This window comes from Vombatus ursinus, unplaced genomic scaffold (assembly GCF_900497805.2).
Source record: "Vombatus ursinus unplaced genomic scaffold, bare-nosed wombat genome assembly UNPS02014778.1, whole genome shotgun sequence".
Taxonomy (NCBI): domain Eukaryota; kingdom Metazoa; phylum Chordata; class Mammalia; order Diprotodontia; family Vombatidae; genus Vombatus; species Vombatus ursinus.
Window position 1 is genome coordinate 27,538,969 of NW_020954556.1, and position 20,845 is coordinate 27,559,813.

At 39.0% G+C, this 20,845-nt stretch overlaps 1 protein-coding gene across 1 annotated transcript in view; it reads left to right on the forward strand.

Annotated features, from left to right (window-relative positions):
- WDPCP (WD repeat containing planar cell polarity effector) overlaps positions 1-20,845 on the forward strand; it is a 361,203-nt gene that overhangs the window by 329,587 nt on the left and 10,771 nt on the right. The window contains exons 15-16 of the mRNA XM_027865293.1: positions 5,350-5,512; positions 18,942-19,024. Coding sequence (XP_027721094.1) covers positions 5,350-5,512; positions 18,942-19,024 — 246 coding nt within the window. The remainder of the gene's footprint in view (positions 1-5,349; positions 5,513-18,941; positions 19,025-20,845) is intronic.

The following is a 20,845-nucleotide window of genomic DNA, read 5'->3' on the forward strand; positions in this document are numbered from 1 at the left end:
TGGGGCCATCAGAAGCCATCATGAGTCTCATCCTTTCACGGGACAGATTAGAAATCTGAGGTTCAGAAAATGATTTAGCAAATAAAATGTTGGGCATAGAGTCAGGAAGACCTGGGTTCAAATCTCACCTCTAACATACCTGAATAACTATGGGAAAGTCAGGTAACCTCTCTCAGCCTCAGTTTCCCTACATGTAGAAGGACGATAATAATACGTGTGGTATTTGCTTCACCGAGTTGTCATGAGGTTAAAATGAGAAGTATGAAAATTACTTTGCAGACTTTAAAGTGCTATAGAAATGTCCATTATTATTCCAGTAGCTGCTGCATTGAAGAAATCACTAGCTAAGTAGTTCTGTAAATATAAAAGAATTCACAAATATTTTCTCCACCTAGACTGCCAATATAATGTAACTGGATTGGAAGGCTCATTGGAGCTATAACATACCCTGGACCACATCCCACTTATCCTGTGCTAAACTCTGGATAGAATAAATAAAATATAGATATTCATGGGACTGTGTGAACACAGGAAGAAAGAAAGGGAACCTTTTTCCCTCCTATTGTATTCAAGCAGAATAGAACCCATTCTATTCAAGCGGGAGGAAAATAAATCTCATTTTGTTAGTGCTGTGATTCATGTGATGTTATTGTTGTCTGTCTTTTCTGAAAAAGACATGTTTGAAACCTTTGTAGACATTTAAAGTCACCTTAAGCCTTGTGATTAAAAGGAAGAGAACCTCTCTCGTCTAGGCATTAGTTAGTGCATAACAGGCAACTGACATTCTTAAGACACTAAAAATTTTGAGAATTAAGTTTATTAATATGGATTATATATTATACATGTTCTTCACAAAAATCTACCACAGTTTCACTTAATGTCTAATTTTATATTTTAGTCTTTGATTTTACACATAAGAAATATATAGCATGGTCTAGTACAGGAGTGGGGAACCTTTGGCCTTGAGGCCACGTGTGGCCCTCTAGGTCCTCAACTAGCAGCCCTTTGACTAAATCCAAACACCACACTTGAGGACCTAGATTCAGTCTTGATCTTATAATCAGACACTTTCTTCATCTCTTCATCTTCTTTCCCTTATTCTTCCGCTGTTCCCACTCTACTAATATTCAACTATGGATAGCCTCCACCATCTGCCTTCTCTTGCTCCTATTTCCAAATAGCAGAGTATAAAATATGAAGTCAGAAAATCCTGTAGACTGTGCCTAATACAAAGTCATTTTTATCTAACCTCAGTTAGGCCCTCACTGCTGCAGGGCAATCCTTTTATTCATGTCTGATTGACTCCCTATCACATTTTCTACAACAGCTGTTCTAAAGCTTCTTAAACCTTTACACCATCCCCTCTGAGATTACCCTACCTTCTTTTTACTTAGAAAACAAGGCCATTCATCCTTGGTTCTCACATCTCCTCCCTTCCACAACTCAGAACCTCTAAATAGTCTCAATTCAATTCATCAAGTATTAAGTGCTTTCTGTGTACAAGGCACCTTGATTATCTCCAATTTATCCTGTACATATATATATACATATGTATATATATAATATATATGTTTAGAGTATGTGTGTATACATATATGTGTATATATCAGTAGCTGATATAATTCTCTACTGGAATCTTTGATCCCATCAATTCCTCTCTCTTCTAGGGTCTTGCTCAATCAATCATCCACCCGATCTCTTCTCCACTGGTTCCTTCATCTCTAGCCACAAAAAATGTTCATATCTCACCTCCCTTAAAAAAAATATATTTCCCTTAATTGTATTATCCCCTCAAGCTACTATCCTATTTTTTTACCCTTTTCCCCTTCACTGCTCAGCTTCTAGGAAGAGAGTCATATACACTTATTGTCTCAGCTTTCTCACCACCCACTCACTCCTCGACCCCTTGGTTTCCAGCTTCTACCACTTTAATAAAAATATTCTCTCCAGAGTTACTTATGACTTCTTAACTGACAAATCCAATGTCTTTTTCTTATTTTTTATCTGCTATTACATTTCTGTAGCAATTGTCCTCCTGGGTACTCTCTCCTTTGACTTCCACGATATTGTTCTTTGCTGGTTGGTTCTTCTGCTTGTCAAGTTAACAAGAATCTATTAAGTACTTACTATGTGCCAGGCACAGTGAAGACACACACACAAAAAAAGGCAAAAATGAAATCCCTGCCCCCAAGGAGATTACATTCTAATCAGAGAAATAATATGTAAATAACTAGGAACATATAATATATATGCAGTGAAGACGGAGGACAATCTGAGAGGGGAAGGCATTAGCAGCTGGAGAGATCAGTCAGTCAGTCAGTCAATAAACATTTGAACTGATTCTTGAAGGAGATGAGGCAAACTAAGAGTTGGTGGTGGGGGAGGTAGAGCATTCCAGGCTTAGAGCACAGCCAGGATAAAGTCATGGAGATGGGAGATTAAAAGCATGCCATATTCAGGGAACTCCAAGTAGACCAGTGATGCTGAAACATGAAGTACGTGGAGGAATATAGTGTAAGAAGTCTGGAAAGGCAGGAAAAGGCCAGGCTGTGAAGAATTTTAAATGGTATCCTTTGCTGTTCCAGCTTTTCCCCACCTCTTAAGTGTGGGTATCAATCCACACTCCATTCTGGACTGTCTCCTTCTGCTCCATTCTGAAAGTTGGTGAGCTTTGATACGCTCGTGGTTTTGGTTGTCCCTTCTCTGGGGAAGATTCCTAAACCATGTACCGGAAGCTCTAGCCAAGATGGCTGCATGAACAACCCAAACCACCTAGCTCCCACGTACCAACTCCAGCAGAAATTGAAAATGTCACCAGACCAAATAATGATCAAGAAGTCCAATGAGAGTCACTCCCTTTACCCCAGAAAACGTGCAACCATCAGAAAAAGGGTGCTTCCAACAAGGCAATGGCCCCCACAGGCAAACAATTGAGGAAGTTAGAAAGCTCTGGATGGAACTCTTAAAACTGGGGGAGTGATAACAACTAGAGCATCCCAGCAAGACTTAGACCAGGACAACTCAGATCCACAGAGGCCCTGCCTAACCTCCAGGGGAGAGTTCCGTTTTTTCTCCATTCATTTCTACCATCCCAGTTCAGTTCCAGAAGTCCTGAGGGTGCAAAGGGATGGATAACCAAGCCCAGGGGTCCTTAGGTTGCATCAGTAGGTCAGGTGATAATGCCACATGTCTAGACTGCACAGAGACAAGGTAAGGACTGGAGGATCTTGGGATGCAGTGGTAGGGAAATGGTAGGCCTAGTATAACTCCCATCTCATCTATGTGAGTTGATAACCAGCCCAGGTGGGTTCTGGGCAGCCTAGAGCCTGGGAGGAGAGGTAGGGAAAAGCTCTACCAAACGGTAGAGCCTAATATCCATTTGGTATGAAACCAAAACCATTAGAAATATTTATCCCAAAAAGCATTTTCCATGGATGCTGAACATATTCTTATAACTCCTGATCTCCAGTTGCTCGTTTTATTCACCACCTGACTAGATACAACAAAATAAACTGGGCTAGTAGTCATTTTGGTTCTTATATATTTGCTATTGAGTTAGTTAGTTTGGGCTTTTTGTTCTCTTTATTAAGATGCCAAAATTAAGTACATTGTGAGAATCTAAATGAGAGAAAACATGGAGGAATAGACAAAAGACTAGCTGGGTCAGGAATACCTTAATCAAATCCTGCTACTAACACATACTACTTCTATAACTCTGGGCAAGTAAGTTACTAAACCTTTCAATGCCACAGGCAACTAAGACTCTAAAGTAAAGATGAGTCATGATTCCGTGTTTGAGGGGAAAGTGTTCTCACTCGAAGTTCCCTATGCTGAGGAAATCATAGCACTATAAGCGTAGAGACTGAAAGGACGTTTTAGGTCATCTGGTGTAACCCCCTCATTTTGCAGATATAGACTGCCTGACTCCTTTGGGTCAAAACAACTGCAACAACGTGGCTTTGGCAGATCATTCTTTCTTATCTTTCTTAGCTGGGTTACCTTGAAAGAAGGAATGTTTGCTACTTGTCCTTGGCAATTCCATAATTTGAAATTGGTGGAAAAGACCTAATAATACTTTTTATTCTCTACTAGTTTGTTTCAAAAGAAGCCTTGTGCAAACCTTTAAGTACTCACTATATTAATGTAAGTCATTATTAATACTATGGGGTAGAAAATTGGAGGATTCGAGGTAGGTGAATTTCAAAATGATACGGCCATCGAAATTCTCTCTTGATATTTTTTCAAATGTAGGTTATGGAAATAAACAAGTAAACCAATTTCTTCCCCCCCCCAAAAAAAGTCTCCAGAATTCCTATGTTTATAATTTCAGACTTTAATAATACTTTCTGCACAATTCCAAATTTCTATGCCTAGACAACAAAACTCTTCTTAATGGTAGTCATGCTTTTTCTTTTATGCTTCTGTACATTTTTGTAAGCAGAATCATTACAAAAATAATAACTGCCTATTGAATTGGCTTTTTTTAAAGCCCTGAAGCTCTTTAGAGAGAACTTGAAAATATTTTATATTCAACCTACATACTGAATATTTCTTTCTCAGAATTTATTACAGAATCATGACCTTTCTAATATTCATGATTTATATGTGTCAGGTAATTCATTATGCTACTTTACAAGATAAGAAGGGTGGTGTAGAGTTTACTGCGGGAAAGGAAAGAAAAAAATTCAAACATCTAGTTCTTATCTGTATTAGAAAAAAAAACAACTTTTAAGTGATCCACACACTGCAACCCTGATTTATTTTTTAAATATCTTAGTCTAGTGTTCACATCCTCATTCCAAATGAGACAAATATGTTTCATAATTTTTAACAATTTTCTTCCCAAGTTAGCCATATTATGACTTTAGGTATACTACCAAAGACATAAAATGTAACGTCTCATAAATTTCTAAAACTTAATGTTTTTGGAACTTCTGGAATACTAATTAACTGAAATTAAGGCTGAACAAATATTTTATCCAACTATTCTATAATGTTTTTAAAGTGTGTGCTTTTTAAAGTAGGAACTTCTCTAGCCATTGATTAATTTAGTCAATTGCAGTATTTGCATAGAGTATAATTCATGGGTAGTTGGCCCACTGGAAAACATTTCAACAAAGAAATTAATTCTGGAAATTTGTTCACAATTTTAAACATTAAGAATTTCTCTTTTTTTATTCACTGAAATATTCAATTAAACTATGCTAAACTAAGTCTGAGAATAACAAAAGTAAAAACAAAAGAGGGCTGGCAATTCAAAATTCCTAATTCATTCACTGTAAATTGACAAGAGTTGAAATGTAAAAGCCGTGATGGATTATGTTTTTCCATCTTAAATAATCTTAACAGAACTCCTGGGGCCATTGGATGGAGGAGACACGCTAAATGAAGCTTTTGTTGGCCTATCTCTAGCACCGCCAGGTGAAGAAATGTTTCCTGTGAGCCTTCCTCCCTCTGGTTCAAGCTACAGACATATCTCACAACAAACAGCATTGACTCACTCTTCAAACAGGTGAGAAATGGGAGGTGATTGGTATGGTTATATTACTGAAAGCATTTAAAGCAAAGGTTCTTAACTATTTTTGTGTCATGGGCCCTTTCGGAAGCCTAGTGAAACCGATGGACCTTTTTCTCAGAATAATAGTATTAAGCAATTGAAAGAAATGCTAAATTTCAGTTAGAGATCAATGAAAATTAAGATATCATTTTTCCCACCCAAGTTCATGAACCCATTAGGGATTTGTAATCCACAGGTTAAGAACTCCTGATTTAAAATGACTACTCAGTCATTCAGACGACAAGCATTTATTGTGTCCCAGGCACTATGACAAGAGATGGGGATACAAAGAAAAACAAAAACAGTCTGTACCATTAAGGAATTCACATTCTAATGGAGAAGACAACATATTAACAGCTAAGTACGTATACAATGAGCTGGAGAAGGAAATGGCAAACCACTGTAATATCTTTGCCATGAAAACCCCAAATGGGGTTGTGAAGAGTCAGACACGACTGAACAACAACATATAAAATCTATACAGTCTAGATGAAAGAAAGGTCATCTCAGAGAGGATGATGTTGAAGCCTTCTGAAGAAAAGTTTCCTGTAGAAGATGGAACTTGAGCTTAATTTTTCAGGAAACAAGGGGAACTAAAAAGCAGAGGTGACACGCATGGGGGATGGCCAGTGCAAAGGCACAGCAATGGGAGAAGTGACATGTTAGAAGAGTTGCTAATAGGCCCATGTAGCTAGACCATAGAATGCATGAAGCAGGATAAAGGTTAAGTAGACTGGAAAGTTAGAAAATAGCCAAGTTTGGAAGACTTTTATATTCCAAACAAACTTGTTTATACTTAATCATGGAGCTAATTGGGAATGACTAGAGCTCATTGAGTAGAGAGGTGACACTGTCAGACCTATACATTAGAAAAACCAGCAGCTGGGAGTAGGGAGAGACTTGAGACAAGAAAACCAGTGAGAAGGCTATTGCAAGAGTCCAGGAGAGATGCAGTGAGGGTCTGAACTAGGGTTGTGGCTACGTAAGTAGAGAGAAGAAGACATATAGGAGAGATGTTGCAAAAGGGACAAGTTTTGGCAACTGATTGACATGTAGGGTGAATGAGTAAGGAGTTGAGGATGACCCCAAGGTTGCAATCCAATCATTCTGACTATTTTGGCTATTTTAATATGACTAATAGCTAAGCATAAATTTATCAAGAGTATATATATCATCATGTCTGTGTGTGATGATAATTTTCCTATGACGAGGACTAAGAAGATGTAGTGGTTAGAATAGGGACAAGGTGGGAACAGGAAGGATGAGGGGAAAAGCGTTCGGGTACAATGATGGCTCAGGAACAATCGAAGTTGATTGTTGTGACACATTTTGCTCTGGTCTTTTTCAGTTCTAAGTCCTAAAATCGTTAGGTTATCCTAATTATTCATTTTACACTGTATATTTTGAATTATGTTAATGTGATCATGTTTGATCATGTTATAATGTGACTCAGTAATTACTATTTTGGAAGACCAAGGATTAAGCAGCAACTTTCCCATGACAGCCAATAGCAAGACCTAAAATTTAAGATAATGTCTATAGAATGTAATAGCTTGGACTATCATGAAAGAAAAATGGGTTCAAAAACATGTAATTGCCAAACTGGGCAGAAGCATGAGAAGATAATGCTGCTAATTTGATAATTCTATGAAAGTGCTTGTGAAAAATATGTGTGTATAGATATCTATATTTATGTATTTCTACATACATATATATTCTCATTTTTCCAATTCTCATATGTTCTAATCAACAAAAAATTCATTTGTAAAATATCGCATAAAGACTGAGAGGCAGCGCCGGCAAAGGGCAGAGAAGGCTAGCCTTGGAGCCAAGACCTGGGTTCAAGTCCCACCTCTGATGAATACCGAGTGCATCACCCTGAGCAATCACCTAACCTCTCGGTTCCCAGGCGACTCTTTAAGGCTGTGAGTTTTAGAGCAGGTGCTGACTTGCTTGTTAGAGGGAGTTTCTTCACAATGAGTTCACTATACCAATAAAATCTGACAGGTCCACCCCCCACTCAAAAGAAAAAATCAAAAAACAAGAAAAAACATAAAGCCTATGAGAACTATATGGAAGAAAATTTAGTCAGCTGTCACAAATTTAACAGAAATAAATAGTAAATAAACAAGGTAAATGCTTAGATAATACTTTTTTTTCCATCTTAAGGACTAACTGGCCACAAAACAAAATCCAAACACTAAGATGAAAGAGAGAGAGAGAAAGACAGACAGAGAGAGAGAGAGAGAGAGAGAGAGAGAAGGGAAGGAAGGAAGGAAGGAAGGAAGGAAGGAAGGAAGGAAGGAAGGAAGGAAGGAAGGAAGGAAGGAAGGAAGGAAAGAAAAAGAAAGAAAGAAAGAAAAAGAAAAAGAAAGAAAGAAAGAGAAAAGGAGGGGGCAAAGGGAGGGAGGGGAGGAAGGGAGAGAGAGAAGAAAGAAAAAGGAAGGAAGAGAAATAAGAAAGACAAAAAGGAAGAAAGGAAAAAGAAAAAGAAAGAAACTTGACCTGTTGGTGACCAACATAGTAATGGTATGACATTTTAATAATAATAATAATAATTCACATGGACATAGTGCCATAAGGTTTGCAAAGCATTTTATGTTATCTCATCTGATCCTTCCAACAGCCCTAGGAGGTAGTTGCAATTATTACCCCCATTTGACAAATGGGGAAACTGAGGCTGAGGGGTTAAGTCACTTGCCCAGGGTCACACAGCTGGTAAAGCGTCAGAAACAGGATTTGAACCTGATCCACAGCTCCCCCTAGCTGTCGTCTCTTTCTTTGACAGTACCAGTAGCTTTCACATTTCTGTAGTGCATTACATGTGACGCGGCTGTTTCTTCACCACAACCATGGTAAGACAGTACAAGTATTATCCACGTCATTTCCCAGATGAGGCAGCTGAGGTGCCCCTCTGCCTCACAAAGTGAAGTGATTTGCCTCAAACCCTCTTTCCACTGTTCCACGAGACCTCCCCGAAAAATAAAACTATACCCAAAGACCACTAAAATACAGCAGCTGTGGGAGAGGATTTGACACCTATCATTTCTAACCAAATTTCCCTAAGTGAGCTCTGGGCTCAGCGCCTTCCCAGATGCCTCCGGGCAGTGCAGGGGCCACCCAGCAGACACCAAGCTGCCACAGCTCCCCCCAAACTAAAAAAAAACAAAACTGAAGCTCAGGCCCAGCCACAGACAGATTGTGGTCAGAGAACCAGCACGGCTCTCTGCTTCCATTTGCTGTTTAATATCAAGTAGGAATAGCTTCTATTTATGGAGCAGTTTAGGGTCCCGGGGCCCTTTCCATGTGAAATCTCACTTGGCCTCACAGCCACCCTGAGAGGGGGCAGTGCCAAGGATGACAGGCATCACTCAGTGTCAGAGCTGGAAAGGGACCTCCCCAGCCCCCCACCCTCGCCTGCAACATGCCAGACCGGTTGTTTCTCAAGCCTTTGCTTGAAGACCTCTGGTGAAGGGGAACTCACTCCCTCCTCAGGCAACACATTCCACTTTAGGATAGCTCTGATTGTTAGAAAGTTCTCCCCGACATCAAGTGTAAATGGGCCTCTCTGCGTCTTCCACCCATTGGGCCAGGTTCTGCCTTCTGGGGCCAAACAGAACAAGTCTAATCCCTCTTGCATATGACAGCCTTTCAAATGTTTGAAAATATCATTCTTGTCTTCCCTGAGTCTTCTTGTTTCATGTTTCTCCAAACTTGTTTAATAGGTTTATCACTGGAAGCTTGGCTGCTGGAGGCTGGGATTTTTTTTTTCAGTCAATAGCAAGTCATGTAGGCCATATATCACCAGATGAGTGGCTGTCTGAATCACTGGAGACAAAAATCACAAACCCTTAAAGTGTCACTCGGGTTTTCAGTAGCCGGTAATATGAAATAAACAATGTCTTATTAGTGTGGTCCTAGTCACAATGTAATATTTTTGAGCTGTTATACAAACTGTTGTCAGTAGTTTAACTAGAACCTGAGCTGGCAGAATTTATATGCTATAATTTTAAAGGGATTCTAGGAAGAGCCAAATGCTTGTCAAAGCAAAAGACAAATACAAAATTGGGGATAGTGTGTCTGTTGGAGAAAAGATCAAACATTTAGAGAATTGTTGTAATTTCCAGAAGTTGCCAACAAAGCTAAAGGCCTTGTTCATTGTCATTGAAATACATGTTGCTAGGGGCGGCTAGGTGGTGCAGTGGATAGAGCTGCAGCCTTGGAGGCAGGAGGACCTGAGTTCAAATCTGGCCTCATTTGACACTTACCGTGTGACCTTGGGCAAGTCACCTAACCCTGATTGCCTCAGCAAAAATAATAATAATACATGTTGCTTGGTTTCTTTTAGGCCTGGGCCTATGAGATGTGCTAACTTACATACCTTCACTGGATGACCCCTGGAAATCTCTTAAGGACTTACAGCCTAAAATGCAGAGTACTGGTTAAGATTTGCAGGTTATATTATGATTTCAAAACACTTTGACCTACATTTGTTACTTGCAGTCAGGAAAATGCCCATTGTTGAGCAATCTTACCTGAGGACAACAGAAGAATCTGAGACACGGCTCTGAGATCAAATCTGCAAAATATTCTGGCCTTTCAGATTCCCTCTTAGACATATTTGGTGTCCTGGCTTCCATCAAGTCCCAACCAAAGTTGTTTTTTGCAAAAAGCCTTTTCCAATCCCCCTTAATGCTAGGTTCTTTCCTTTGTTGATAATCTCCAGTTTATATATCTATATATATCTATCTATATCTATCTATCTATCTATCTATCCATATATATATACATGCACACATTATACATATATGTATATACACATACATATATATACATATATACACACGTGCATATAATATATACATATATATGATTCATACGTAGTTTTTTCCTCATTGTCTCCTCCCATTAGATAGTAAGCTCCTTGAGGACAGGGACTGTGTCTTGCCTTTATATCACCAGCACTTAACACAGAAAGCACCTGATAAATTCGAGTTGACTAAGAGGCTCCTAAGCAGCACACGGGACCCAGTGCCTGTCAGTGGCCCATGAGTGCCCCGTAGGAAAACACAGACAAGGTGCGCTAGCTCCTGACCACCATGCCTGTAGGTACAACTGCCAGAGCCGCTCTGCTATCACCAACATGGCGTATGGACTATTGCCAAGGTGATACAAGGTCTCCGGAGCCCTTACCTGATGGTGCTTACACATTCTCTCGCATACCTAAACTTTAATTCTCTTAAGGACTGATGTATGCTAGCCCTGAAGGTGGTGCAAAGCTGGCTTAAATACTTGCTACTTCCCTCTACTCAGGCTCGGTAGAGCCCCTGACATTCATTCCTTGGCATTAGCCTCTTGTCCTAAGATCCTGGCTAACAACATTATCTCATTTAATAATCACGGCTATCCTAGGAGGTGGGTAATATAAGTATTATTATTCTCATCTCTTTATCAATGCCTAGCAAGGAAAAAGTAAATTTTTAATAAATATATGGCATAGACTACCTGCATTGGACCTGAAGTCACAAAAGACCGAGGTTCTAATTCTTTCTCTGATACCTAGAAGACTTGTGATTGTGGACAAATCACTCAACCTCTCTGAGACTCAATTTTCTTATCCAAAAATGGAGGTAATAGGATCTGTAGGGCATGCCTTCTACGTGAAATTATGCACACAAAGCACCTTAAAGGGCTGCATAAACATCAGCTGTTATTAAATGTAACTCTGAAAAGTTGTATTTACAAATGAGGAAACCGAATGTCTCAGAGTTTGGGTGGTACAGGGATGATGGGATAGTGAAAAAGAAGGCTGGATTTGGAATCAGAAGCTCAACATTTATTTATTTAAATATGTAACATTTAAAATAAAATAATTTGATTAATTAAAATTCATTAATAATAAATAAGTTGAATTAAAGTACAAATACTTCCATATTTATTAAGCCCCTACTATAGCCAGGTAGTGACAATGGGTTCAAGTCCAAATTCTGCTCGTCACTGTCTGTCACTGTGTGACCGTGGGCCTTTATCTGGCTCACTCTGCTCAGCTGCAATATAGGAAGAAGAATGTTCTCACTACCTACCTCGCAGAATTATCATAAGAATAAAGATGAGATAAAATATATGAAATGTTTTGTAAACTAGCAAGTGCTGTGTAACCTTGGGCTGGTATTATTATGTCGGCTGACTGAAGTCATAAATCTAGACAGTGATAGAAAAAGGACTCAACCCAGGTCTTCTGATTCCCCAAGTCTAGGCTCTTCCCACTTTCTATTTAGCAAGTATTTATTAAGTGCTTTGTTGTTGTTGTTCAGTCATTTCAGTGGTGTCCGACTCTTTGTGACCCCATTTGGGGTTTTCTTGGCAAAGCTCCTGGAGTGGTTTGCCATTTCTTTCTCCAGCTCATTTTATTGTTGAGGAAACTAAGGCAAACAGAGTTAAGTGACTTGCCCACGATCACACAGCTAGTAAGTGTCCAAGGCCAGATTTGAACTCAGGAAGATGAGTCTTCCTGACTCCAGGCCTGGAGCTCTATCCACTTTGCCACCCAGCTGCCCCTTATGAAGTGTTTACTTAAAGGCAATGTGCTGTGTTCTATAATTGGGATACAAAGACAAAACAAGGACGTATTCCCTGCCCCAGAGGAGCTTATCATCTAATAGGGAAGGGTAAGGCATGAACTGCTTGTCTTCCAAGGATTCTGGGAACCTTGTTCCAGTGCCAGGCACTCAGTGAATCCACATCAGTACTGGGATTGTGGAAGTAGTCTTTGACTCCCAAGTCTTGTGCTCTTTCCATAGACCGTACAAAAGCACTGGGCAAGGGATTAGGAAAACTGATTTCTGGTCCCAATTCTCTCCAATAACTAGTTGAATGAACTGAGCCAAATGACTTTTCTCATAGGCCTTTATTTTACTATTGCAAAACACATGCTTTGTTTGCCTCATAGAGGAAAAGGAGGTTCGAATGAAATGACAAATGTAAAGGACTTTTGAAAGTGAAAGTATTATACATACTTTATGCTATTATGATATATTCACTAATTAAGGTGATTTAATGGCTTTTAAAATCCGAGGTATATCATCATCGTCATTGTGATTATTATAATAAAATAATTTATATCACACCTACTATGTGTCACATACTATGCTAAGACCTTTACAAATATTATCTCATTTTATCCTCACAACAACCTTCAAGGCAGGTGCTGTTAAGATCCCCACTTTACATTTGAGGAAACTGAGGCAAGCAGAAGTTAAATGACTTGCTGAGGGTCACACAGCTAGGAAGTGTCTGAGGCTGGATTTGAACTCAGGTCTTTATGTCTCCAGGCCCAGAGCTCTATCTACTATGCCACGAACTGCCCATAGGTCACTATGATGAGGCAAACCATTTAGTATAATTATTATACTTTTTTTTAATAAACTTTGCCTCAGTCTATTCATCTGTAAAATTAGATGGAGCAGGAAATGGCACACCACTCCATTATCTCTGCATACCCTAAAAGTTAAGAGGATTTAAATCTGGACAATCTAACAATCTTAGAAATAAAACAGAGTGGAGTGATTATCTCCAGTTTATCTTGTGTGCATCTCATTTGTACATCATTATCTCCTGTGAGCTCCTGGAGAGCAGGAACTGGTTTTTGTTGTAGTTCTTGTTGTCAAGGTTTGAGGGGGTGGGGTTGTTTTGGTTTTTGTTTATTGTTTGTTTGTTTGGACCTTTCTTTGTACTTAGCACTTAGCATTGGGCCTGGCATTTAATAGGCGTATAGTAAATTTGGCAACTAAGTGGTGCTATGGGTAGAATGCCACACAGTCAGGAAGACTCATCTTCCTGAGTTCAAATCTGACCTCAGACACTTGCTGGCTATGGGGCCCTTGGGCAAGTCACTTAGCCCTGCTTGCCTCAGTTTCCTCATCTGTAAAATGAGCTGGAGAAGGAAGTGGCTAGCCACTCCAGTATCTCTGCCAAGAAAACCCCAAATGGGGTCACAGAGAGTCAGACAGGACTAAAATGACTGAACAGCAGCAGGAAGTGCTTACTGACTTGACTTGCCTATCTCTGGATAGTCATACAGTAAAACTTTATTAATCCAGAGTCATAGAAGCAAATGCCAATATGAATTAGTGAATCTATGAATTATCATAGCTTTAGAGATGTAAAGGACCTTACAGACCATCGAGAAGAGCCTTCTCACTTTACTGATGAGGAAACTGAAGGGGGTGAAGACTGACCAGAGGTCGCAGAGGCAGCGCCTGACAACCAGCGGACCTGGAGAGCATCACGTCATTGTACAGGAGGACGTCCAAACCTAAATCTTTTTGTAACTCAGTTCAGTCAGTTGCTGAATACTCTGGATCCAGTTCAGCCCTGATGCCAATTCCTTTATGTCAAGGATTCTGAACCTGGGGTCCACAGACTTGTTCTTTTTTTAGATATGTGGATAACTCCATTTCAATATAATTAGTTTCTTTGGTATCCAATATATTTTATTTCATATATTTAAAGACATTCTGAGAAGGGGTCCATAGGCATCATCAGACTGGCACCAAAGGGGCCTGTAACACCAGAAATGTTAAGAATCCCTGATCTAGAAAGTCTTTGGCCTTACAGTTCAGTTCTAATGTGATTCCTTGCTTCTTTTTTCCCTCATTCACAGGTGAACTCTTTTGAGTTCAAAGTAACTGCCCAGTATCTAATTATATCCAATTAAGTGGTTTGGAAGGACAGGTTTGGCTCCTGAATCCCAAGACTCCAGCTTTAATCAATGATTTGTACTAGAACGTAACATTTTTCCAATGTTCTGTCTCTCTGAGGATTGTAACTACCATCCCTCCCATCCTGGACCCCCTCTCCACCCCAAGGTGTGAAAAATAGATAGCTAGGGAGACAGACAATGTCTGAATTCATTTCTAGCTAGACCTTAAAAAAGAGGTTATGGGATTCCTGAAAAGGAAAGAATTGCCCCTTCTTCTCATTTTCCTTTCAAGTTGTCACTGGAAAGTTTTCTTCCCCTATTCAATCTCTCCAAACATCTTTCCAGCACCCCAGGAAGGGTCAAGTCACACTTCTCCTCCAAAAGCCAGGTGCCCCCTGCTGGTCGATTTCAATTTGCTCCCCAGGACGTGAGCCTTTCCATTCCTGCTAGCCTACAGGTTCTACTTCACCCAGGGAAGCTGCCCACTAGCCACAGATCTCAGGGATTTGTCAGATCTGCACACCTCAGGTCTGTCCGATCAGGCCAGCCTAGCCTGACCATGTATACCATGCTGCTCGCTATTCCCCACTGTATTTTCAGTTCTCTGCAAGCACTAATTTTAAGTTTCTGAAGTTCAAATTTTGACTGCCCAGAAATAGATCTCTCATTTATAATGTTGTTTCACTAAAGAAGTAATGATTTTGTGTAACCACCTTAGCATCAGGTAGGACAAGTCTGTAAGGATATTGAAATTATACTATAAGTATAAAAAATATGCAAATTCTAGGCTGAAGCAAAGACTATATTTTTAACTATGCAACTGATTAAAAAAAACCTTTAGGTAAATTTATGCCTGAAGCAAATGTTGACTCATAACCATATTTAAACTTACTCTGTTGATTAAAAGGGAAAGACAAATTTAAAAAAATACCTTTTTCTGATTTCATTTTCTCTTGTAAATAAAACAAACAGATCAGAGAAAAACTTTTACAAAGAGGCATAAGTAGAAGGGGAAAAATCATGGGGTAAGAAAGAGAGAGTATAAAAGTGTGATACGGTGCTCACATGAGTCTATAGTCTTACTGATTTGAGTGTACCCTCAAATGCCCCAGTGGATCAGTGCTCTCATTAATTTGGTTGTGCCCTTCAGTGATGCAGGTTGCAATCCATCCATACCTTTCTATCTGTCCTATGTGATTCATATCTATCTCCCCATAAGTTAGCCACAAGGAATCCACCCGACATGCTGGAGGCCTCTCTCACTTCTACCTGACATTGTGAGGATAGCAGTAGAACGCTCAGGCTGTCCATCTGTCCTTGATATAGGATGAGCTCATCTTTTTTCTATCATGCATGCTCTGTTACTACTACACAAAAATAACTTGACAAACATTCATTCTTTCACTTCTAGAAGGAGAAAGTTGGACCAAATGAACCCTGAGATTAGAGTTCTATGAGTATTTCTGTGTTGTACTAGTAATTGTGATATCTCAGAAGGAGGCCTTAGAAAACATCAAATCCAAACCTCTCTGTAGACAAGGAAAAAGACTCAAAGATTTGCCCAGCGTGCCCAAGCCAGTGTGTGGTAGAGCCAAGACAAGAGCCCCTATCCGCTAACTCCCAGGCCTTTGATCTTTCCAGACCATCACACCACCATATTTGTAACCATGTACCCTAGAGTAAACGTCCTATAGGTTTGTATCTTAATGCTTAGTAAATCTGAATTCAGAGTCAAATGAAGTATTATCCTGTTTATTTACATTGGTTTAAAATAATTTTGATTCCTATCTAAATATTTGCCTTCCAACTGGAAAAGATGCTTTTAAAATTGCATTCCACCATCACCAGTAGCAAAAAAGAAACACTAGTTAGACTCCGCATGTACTCATAAACCTCACAGGTGGAAATTTTCAGCCCTTGCAAAACCCGGAAATTTGTAAACAATGTGCCTGGCAATTGAGCTATTAAAAATATTTTATAACCTATAGTTCATTAATGTTGACTCAAAACAAACTGTCACTGCTGACAGAAAAAGCTGACAATTCTCCCATTCCAAATTGGCCCAGCCCTGGCTGACCTTGTTTACACATCTCTGTCTTTTAATTTATAGTAGCTTGGCATAAGATGAGAGTATGTGGCATATGTGCAGAAGGCCCTTTTCTGCATCTTCAACTGAAATAAACGTAGTAGTACAGTGAGTACTTCCAGTTTACTGAGCTCTTAGGTAGATTTATATGTATTAGAGAGAACTGGTTAAGTTCCTTTTATCCCCACTGGGCTTTTTGTGTTTGTTGACTATAAAACTATAAGCTAAACAGCCACATCTTTTTATAAACCTTGGTATATGTCTAAAATCCTCCCAGCATTGGCCTATTTTAAAGACACATTCAAAGAGGATGGACAACATAAGCTCTTTTAGAACATGAAAATAGAAGGGTTTCGGCAATTTGGCTGCCAAAAAAGCAGTTTACCGTCCTCCGATGAATCCATAGCCACATGTGAGAAAGCTGATCAAGATACTACTGGTCTGATAATGGGGCTAAAGAGCAAAAAGAATCTCTCTCTTCGGCCTAATCTGGTCTCCAATGAAGTTTCTTGGTTTCTTTTTCTGAGCCAATAAAGCTTAAAGCAAAGGAGTACTTGCATTTATTGTGGCTTTAATATGGCTCAAGGAAAGCGGATGAGGAAAAATGTTGCTTTATGGATTCTCAGCTGCCTGAATAACCTTCACTCTGCTGGGACGAGAAAGAAAAGTATTCAGGAAAATCCAGATCCCCCTCTAGCTTTTTTACATTTTCAGACATAAGAGTTTTTGTTTGGAATCTTATGTTACATTTGCAAAGCTTCCTTATCATAGGATCAAAAAATAAGCCAAAATTATTATCCATTGATTTCAAATCACTAGATCACAACCTATAAATGTACCTCTTTTTGTCCCCCTAGAGTTCAATATATTAAAAGTTAAACTAAATATTCAATAAATGTAGCTCAGTATACAAAGATGCCATGAAAGCTCAACCATTTAGATGGTATAAAATTTAAATCACTGTTCTGATTTAATTATGCAAAATTCAAAGGGACTATAAAAGCTCTATGTTAGAACAGTTTAAATCAGCACTGCTTCTTATACCCATCCCAGCTTTTCCATTCCCAATACCATCCACGATCTCAGTCTCTACTATATTAACACTTGGATGGACTTTTGCAATATCCACTTGACTTTATGGTTCCCTGCAATTCATCTTTCTGCCAGATTCATCTTTCCAAGGCCCAGATCTAATCATCAAAAACCTTTGGTGGCCTGCAAGTTCAGACCCCCTAACTGAGAGATTGCTTATGTTTTCTTTGTCATGGACCCCTTTGGTAGTCTAGTGAAACCTATGGACCTTTTCTCAACATGATATTTTCAAATGCATAAAATAAATATAATTATAAAGGAAACCAATTACATTCATACTTGGTTATCAAAATATTTAAAAATCAGATTCACAGATCTCAGATTAAGCCTTAGCTTGATATTCAAAGCATTTTTTTGAGGCAAAATCTGGCTCCAACTTGCCTTTGAAGTCTTATTTGTGCTGTTTGCCATCCTATGTTCTACCCAACTATGATTTCACAACTACGGCAGTAAGTCAACAAGCAGAAAAGCCTCTGTTCCCTCTGCTTATGATGCTCTCCCGTCTCATTTCAACCTACTTCAATGTTCCGACCCATCCTTTAAGACTCAAATGATCCAATTGCCACCCCTTCCATGTAGTCTTCCCCGATTGCCCTTAGCCAGAAGACGTTTTTCCTTGGGACTTTCATAGCAGTATCTTTGTACCTTTCTTACATATTGTTTTCTATCTTATATTAGAATTATTCATGTACATTACTTATCTCCCTTCCTAGATTTAGATTGTATGCTCCATGAGGGCAAGGGCTATGGGATTTTTTTCATCATATTTTCCATCAGTTCCTAGCACAATATTTTCCATATACTGGACACTTACTAAATGTTTGTTAAAGGAAGGAATGACATAATCTCTTACCATAGGAGAGAAAAATTAGGAAAGTCATAGGGAAGTGATAGTAAACTTCTAACTTGAAAAGAGTATTATATAAACACAAAAATTAAATATAAGTATTTCCATGTATACTGTTTCATGTACTTGATGATAGTTCCTTTCAAATAGTTATGCATAGCCATTGATTAAAAAGTAAGAAGAGATTTCAGATGAACAAAATTAAAAAGAATGCTTAAAATACACCCCCTGAACTGTGGGCTGGGAGAATTTTAGTGAAAGACAAAGGCTAAAAACATAACTTGTATTGTCCGTCTTAACTGTGGAAAACATTGGTACCCACATTGTTTTCTTGCTTCTCCACTGTCTGACTGAGGACTGTTCCTGAGAACCAATTCCATACAAAATATTCCATTTGTATACATTAAATCTAGTTGGTATTCAGAATGCTCAATTAAATAAAAATCTTAATAAGGTGAAGGATGAAGATTTCATACCATGTTTTGACTGAAAATAATTCAATGATGGATAATTGTAATGGGAAGGTGTTTCATGAAAAAAAGACATTACATAAAAAGTACTGCAGTGGTTTGAAAAGTATTTTAGTCTTGTTGACTATTTGAGAAAGGTTAAAAAATGTTTTCTAACCACCATGTCTCTGTTTTTCTCCTGCCACAAGACCTAAATACAACAAAGAGAGTAAATTTGAGGGCAACAACACTGCATCCTTGATGGAAAAGACTTTAGCTTGGAATTCAGAAGGTAAGGATGATCATTGTCATAGCCAAAATATATAACTTAAAGGAGAATAGACATTGTGAAGGAGCTTTCCAATCAAAGGAGTAAAAGTAAACTCAGTCTGAACTGTCTCCACTAATATCAATCGAACTTCACAACTGATTAGATGGGGGGTAGGGAAGATTGTTTGAAGGAAAGAAGTGATGTGATCAAAGAATTCAGGTTTGGGTAAATGGTTAAGCCATTGACATAAAAAGGTAAGTAGGGAAGAGGATCAGGTTTTGAGTGAAAGTTCGTCATTCAGTTTTAGACGTGTTGAATTTGTGATACAAGTAGGACGTTCAGGCAGAGATATCCAGTGGGCAGGAATTAACATGAGTCTAGAGCCAAGGAAAGAAGTTGGGACTAAAGACAAAAATGAGAATCATCTCGTAAGCCTTCAAAGCGGATACCTTTTTCATACTCTGGTATTTCAAAAGAGGCCTGATTTCATCACTGTGCTAAGTCCTTAATTGAGGTCACAATTTTTCCATTGTTTGTGATTTGCTGTGGTCAAAAAAAATTTTTTTAATTCATCATCTAGTGACCAATATTGTGGTGACAAGCTTCTCTGAACTTCCCTAAATTGGTCTTTGCCAGGCCCATACTCAAAACTTGGCTGGCTCTGTGGGAGCTTCCAGACCTTGAGCTGTGCAGACTACACCTGAAAATTAGTAATGGGACCTTAATGGAGATAACAACAGTAACAACAATAGTTAAATTTATATAGCACTTACTGTGTGATAGGCACTGTGCTAAGCACTTTACAATTATTATCTGATTTGATATTTATAACTCTGGGAGGTAGGTACTATTGTTAGCCCCATTTTATAGATGAAGAAACTGAGGCAAGCAGAAGTTAAGTTACATAGAGAGTAAGTAAGTGTCTGAGGCCAGATTTGGACTCAGGTCTTCCTGACTCCAGGCCCAGCACTCTATCTACCATGCCACCTTATAGCCACACAGAGAATCTATTTTATATTATAGTTATTTGTGTATGTGTGTCTTCTCTCCTAAAGGGCTGAGATAGTGTCATCTTAATCATTGTATCTCCCCTAGCACATGGTTCAGTAATTTGCACAGAATATTTATTTAATAAACATTTACTGAATGAATAAATAGGAAAAAATGGGGTGCCAGCCATTTTGGGGCAATACATACAAGAGAGTGAACAGTAACATAAGTGGACAGGATAGTTGAGATGCAGAGCTGTGGTCAGGTTCAGTCAATCAACTAGCGTTTATAAAGCATCTACTGTATGTCAGGTACCTAGACTGAAAGCCTGGATACCTGGGAACATGGTGGTACCCTTGACAGTAATGGGAAATTAAGAAGAAGGGAGAGTTGTGGGGGGTGGGGAAGAATGAGTTCAGTTTTGGATATTTTTAGTGTAAGATACATAAAGGACATCCAGTTCAAGTTGTTTAATGGACAGTTGGGGATATGAAACTGAAGATGAGGAGGGAAGTTAAGGCTGGACAAGCAGATCTGAGATAGTCATTGAAACTATGGGAGCTGATTCGATTGCCACATGAAATCCTATAGAGGGAGAAGAGGAACCAGAACAGACCCAGGTGGGACACCGTTAGTAGGTATGACATGGATGAAGATTTAGCAAAGGAGACAGAGAAAAATCAGTCAGACTGGTAGAAGAAGAACCATGGAAGGGCAGAGTCACAGATAGTGAAAAGAATGTCAAGGAGGAAAGGATAATTGACAGTGTCTGACATTACAGAACGGTGAAGAATTCTGAAGATTAAGAAAAGGCCATTAGATTGATCAGTTCAGAGATCATTAGTAACTTTG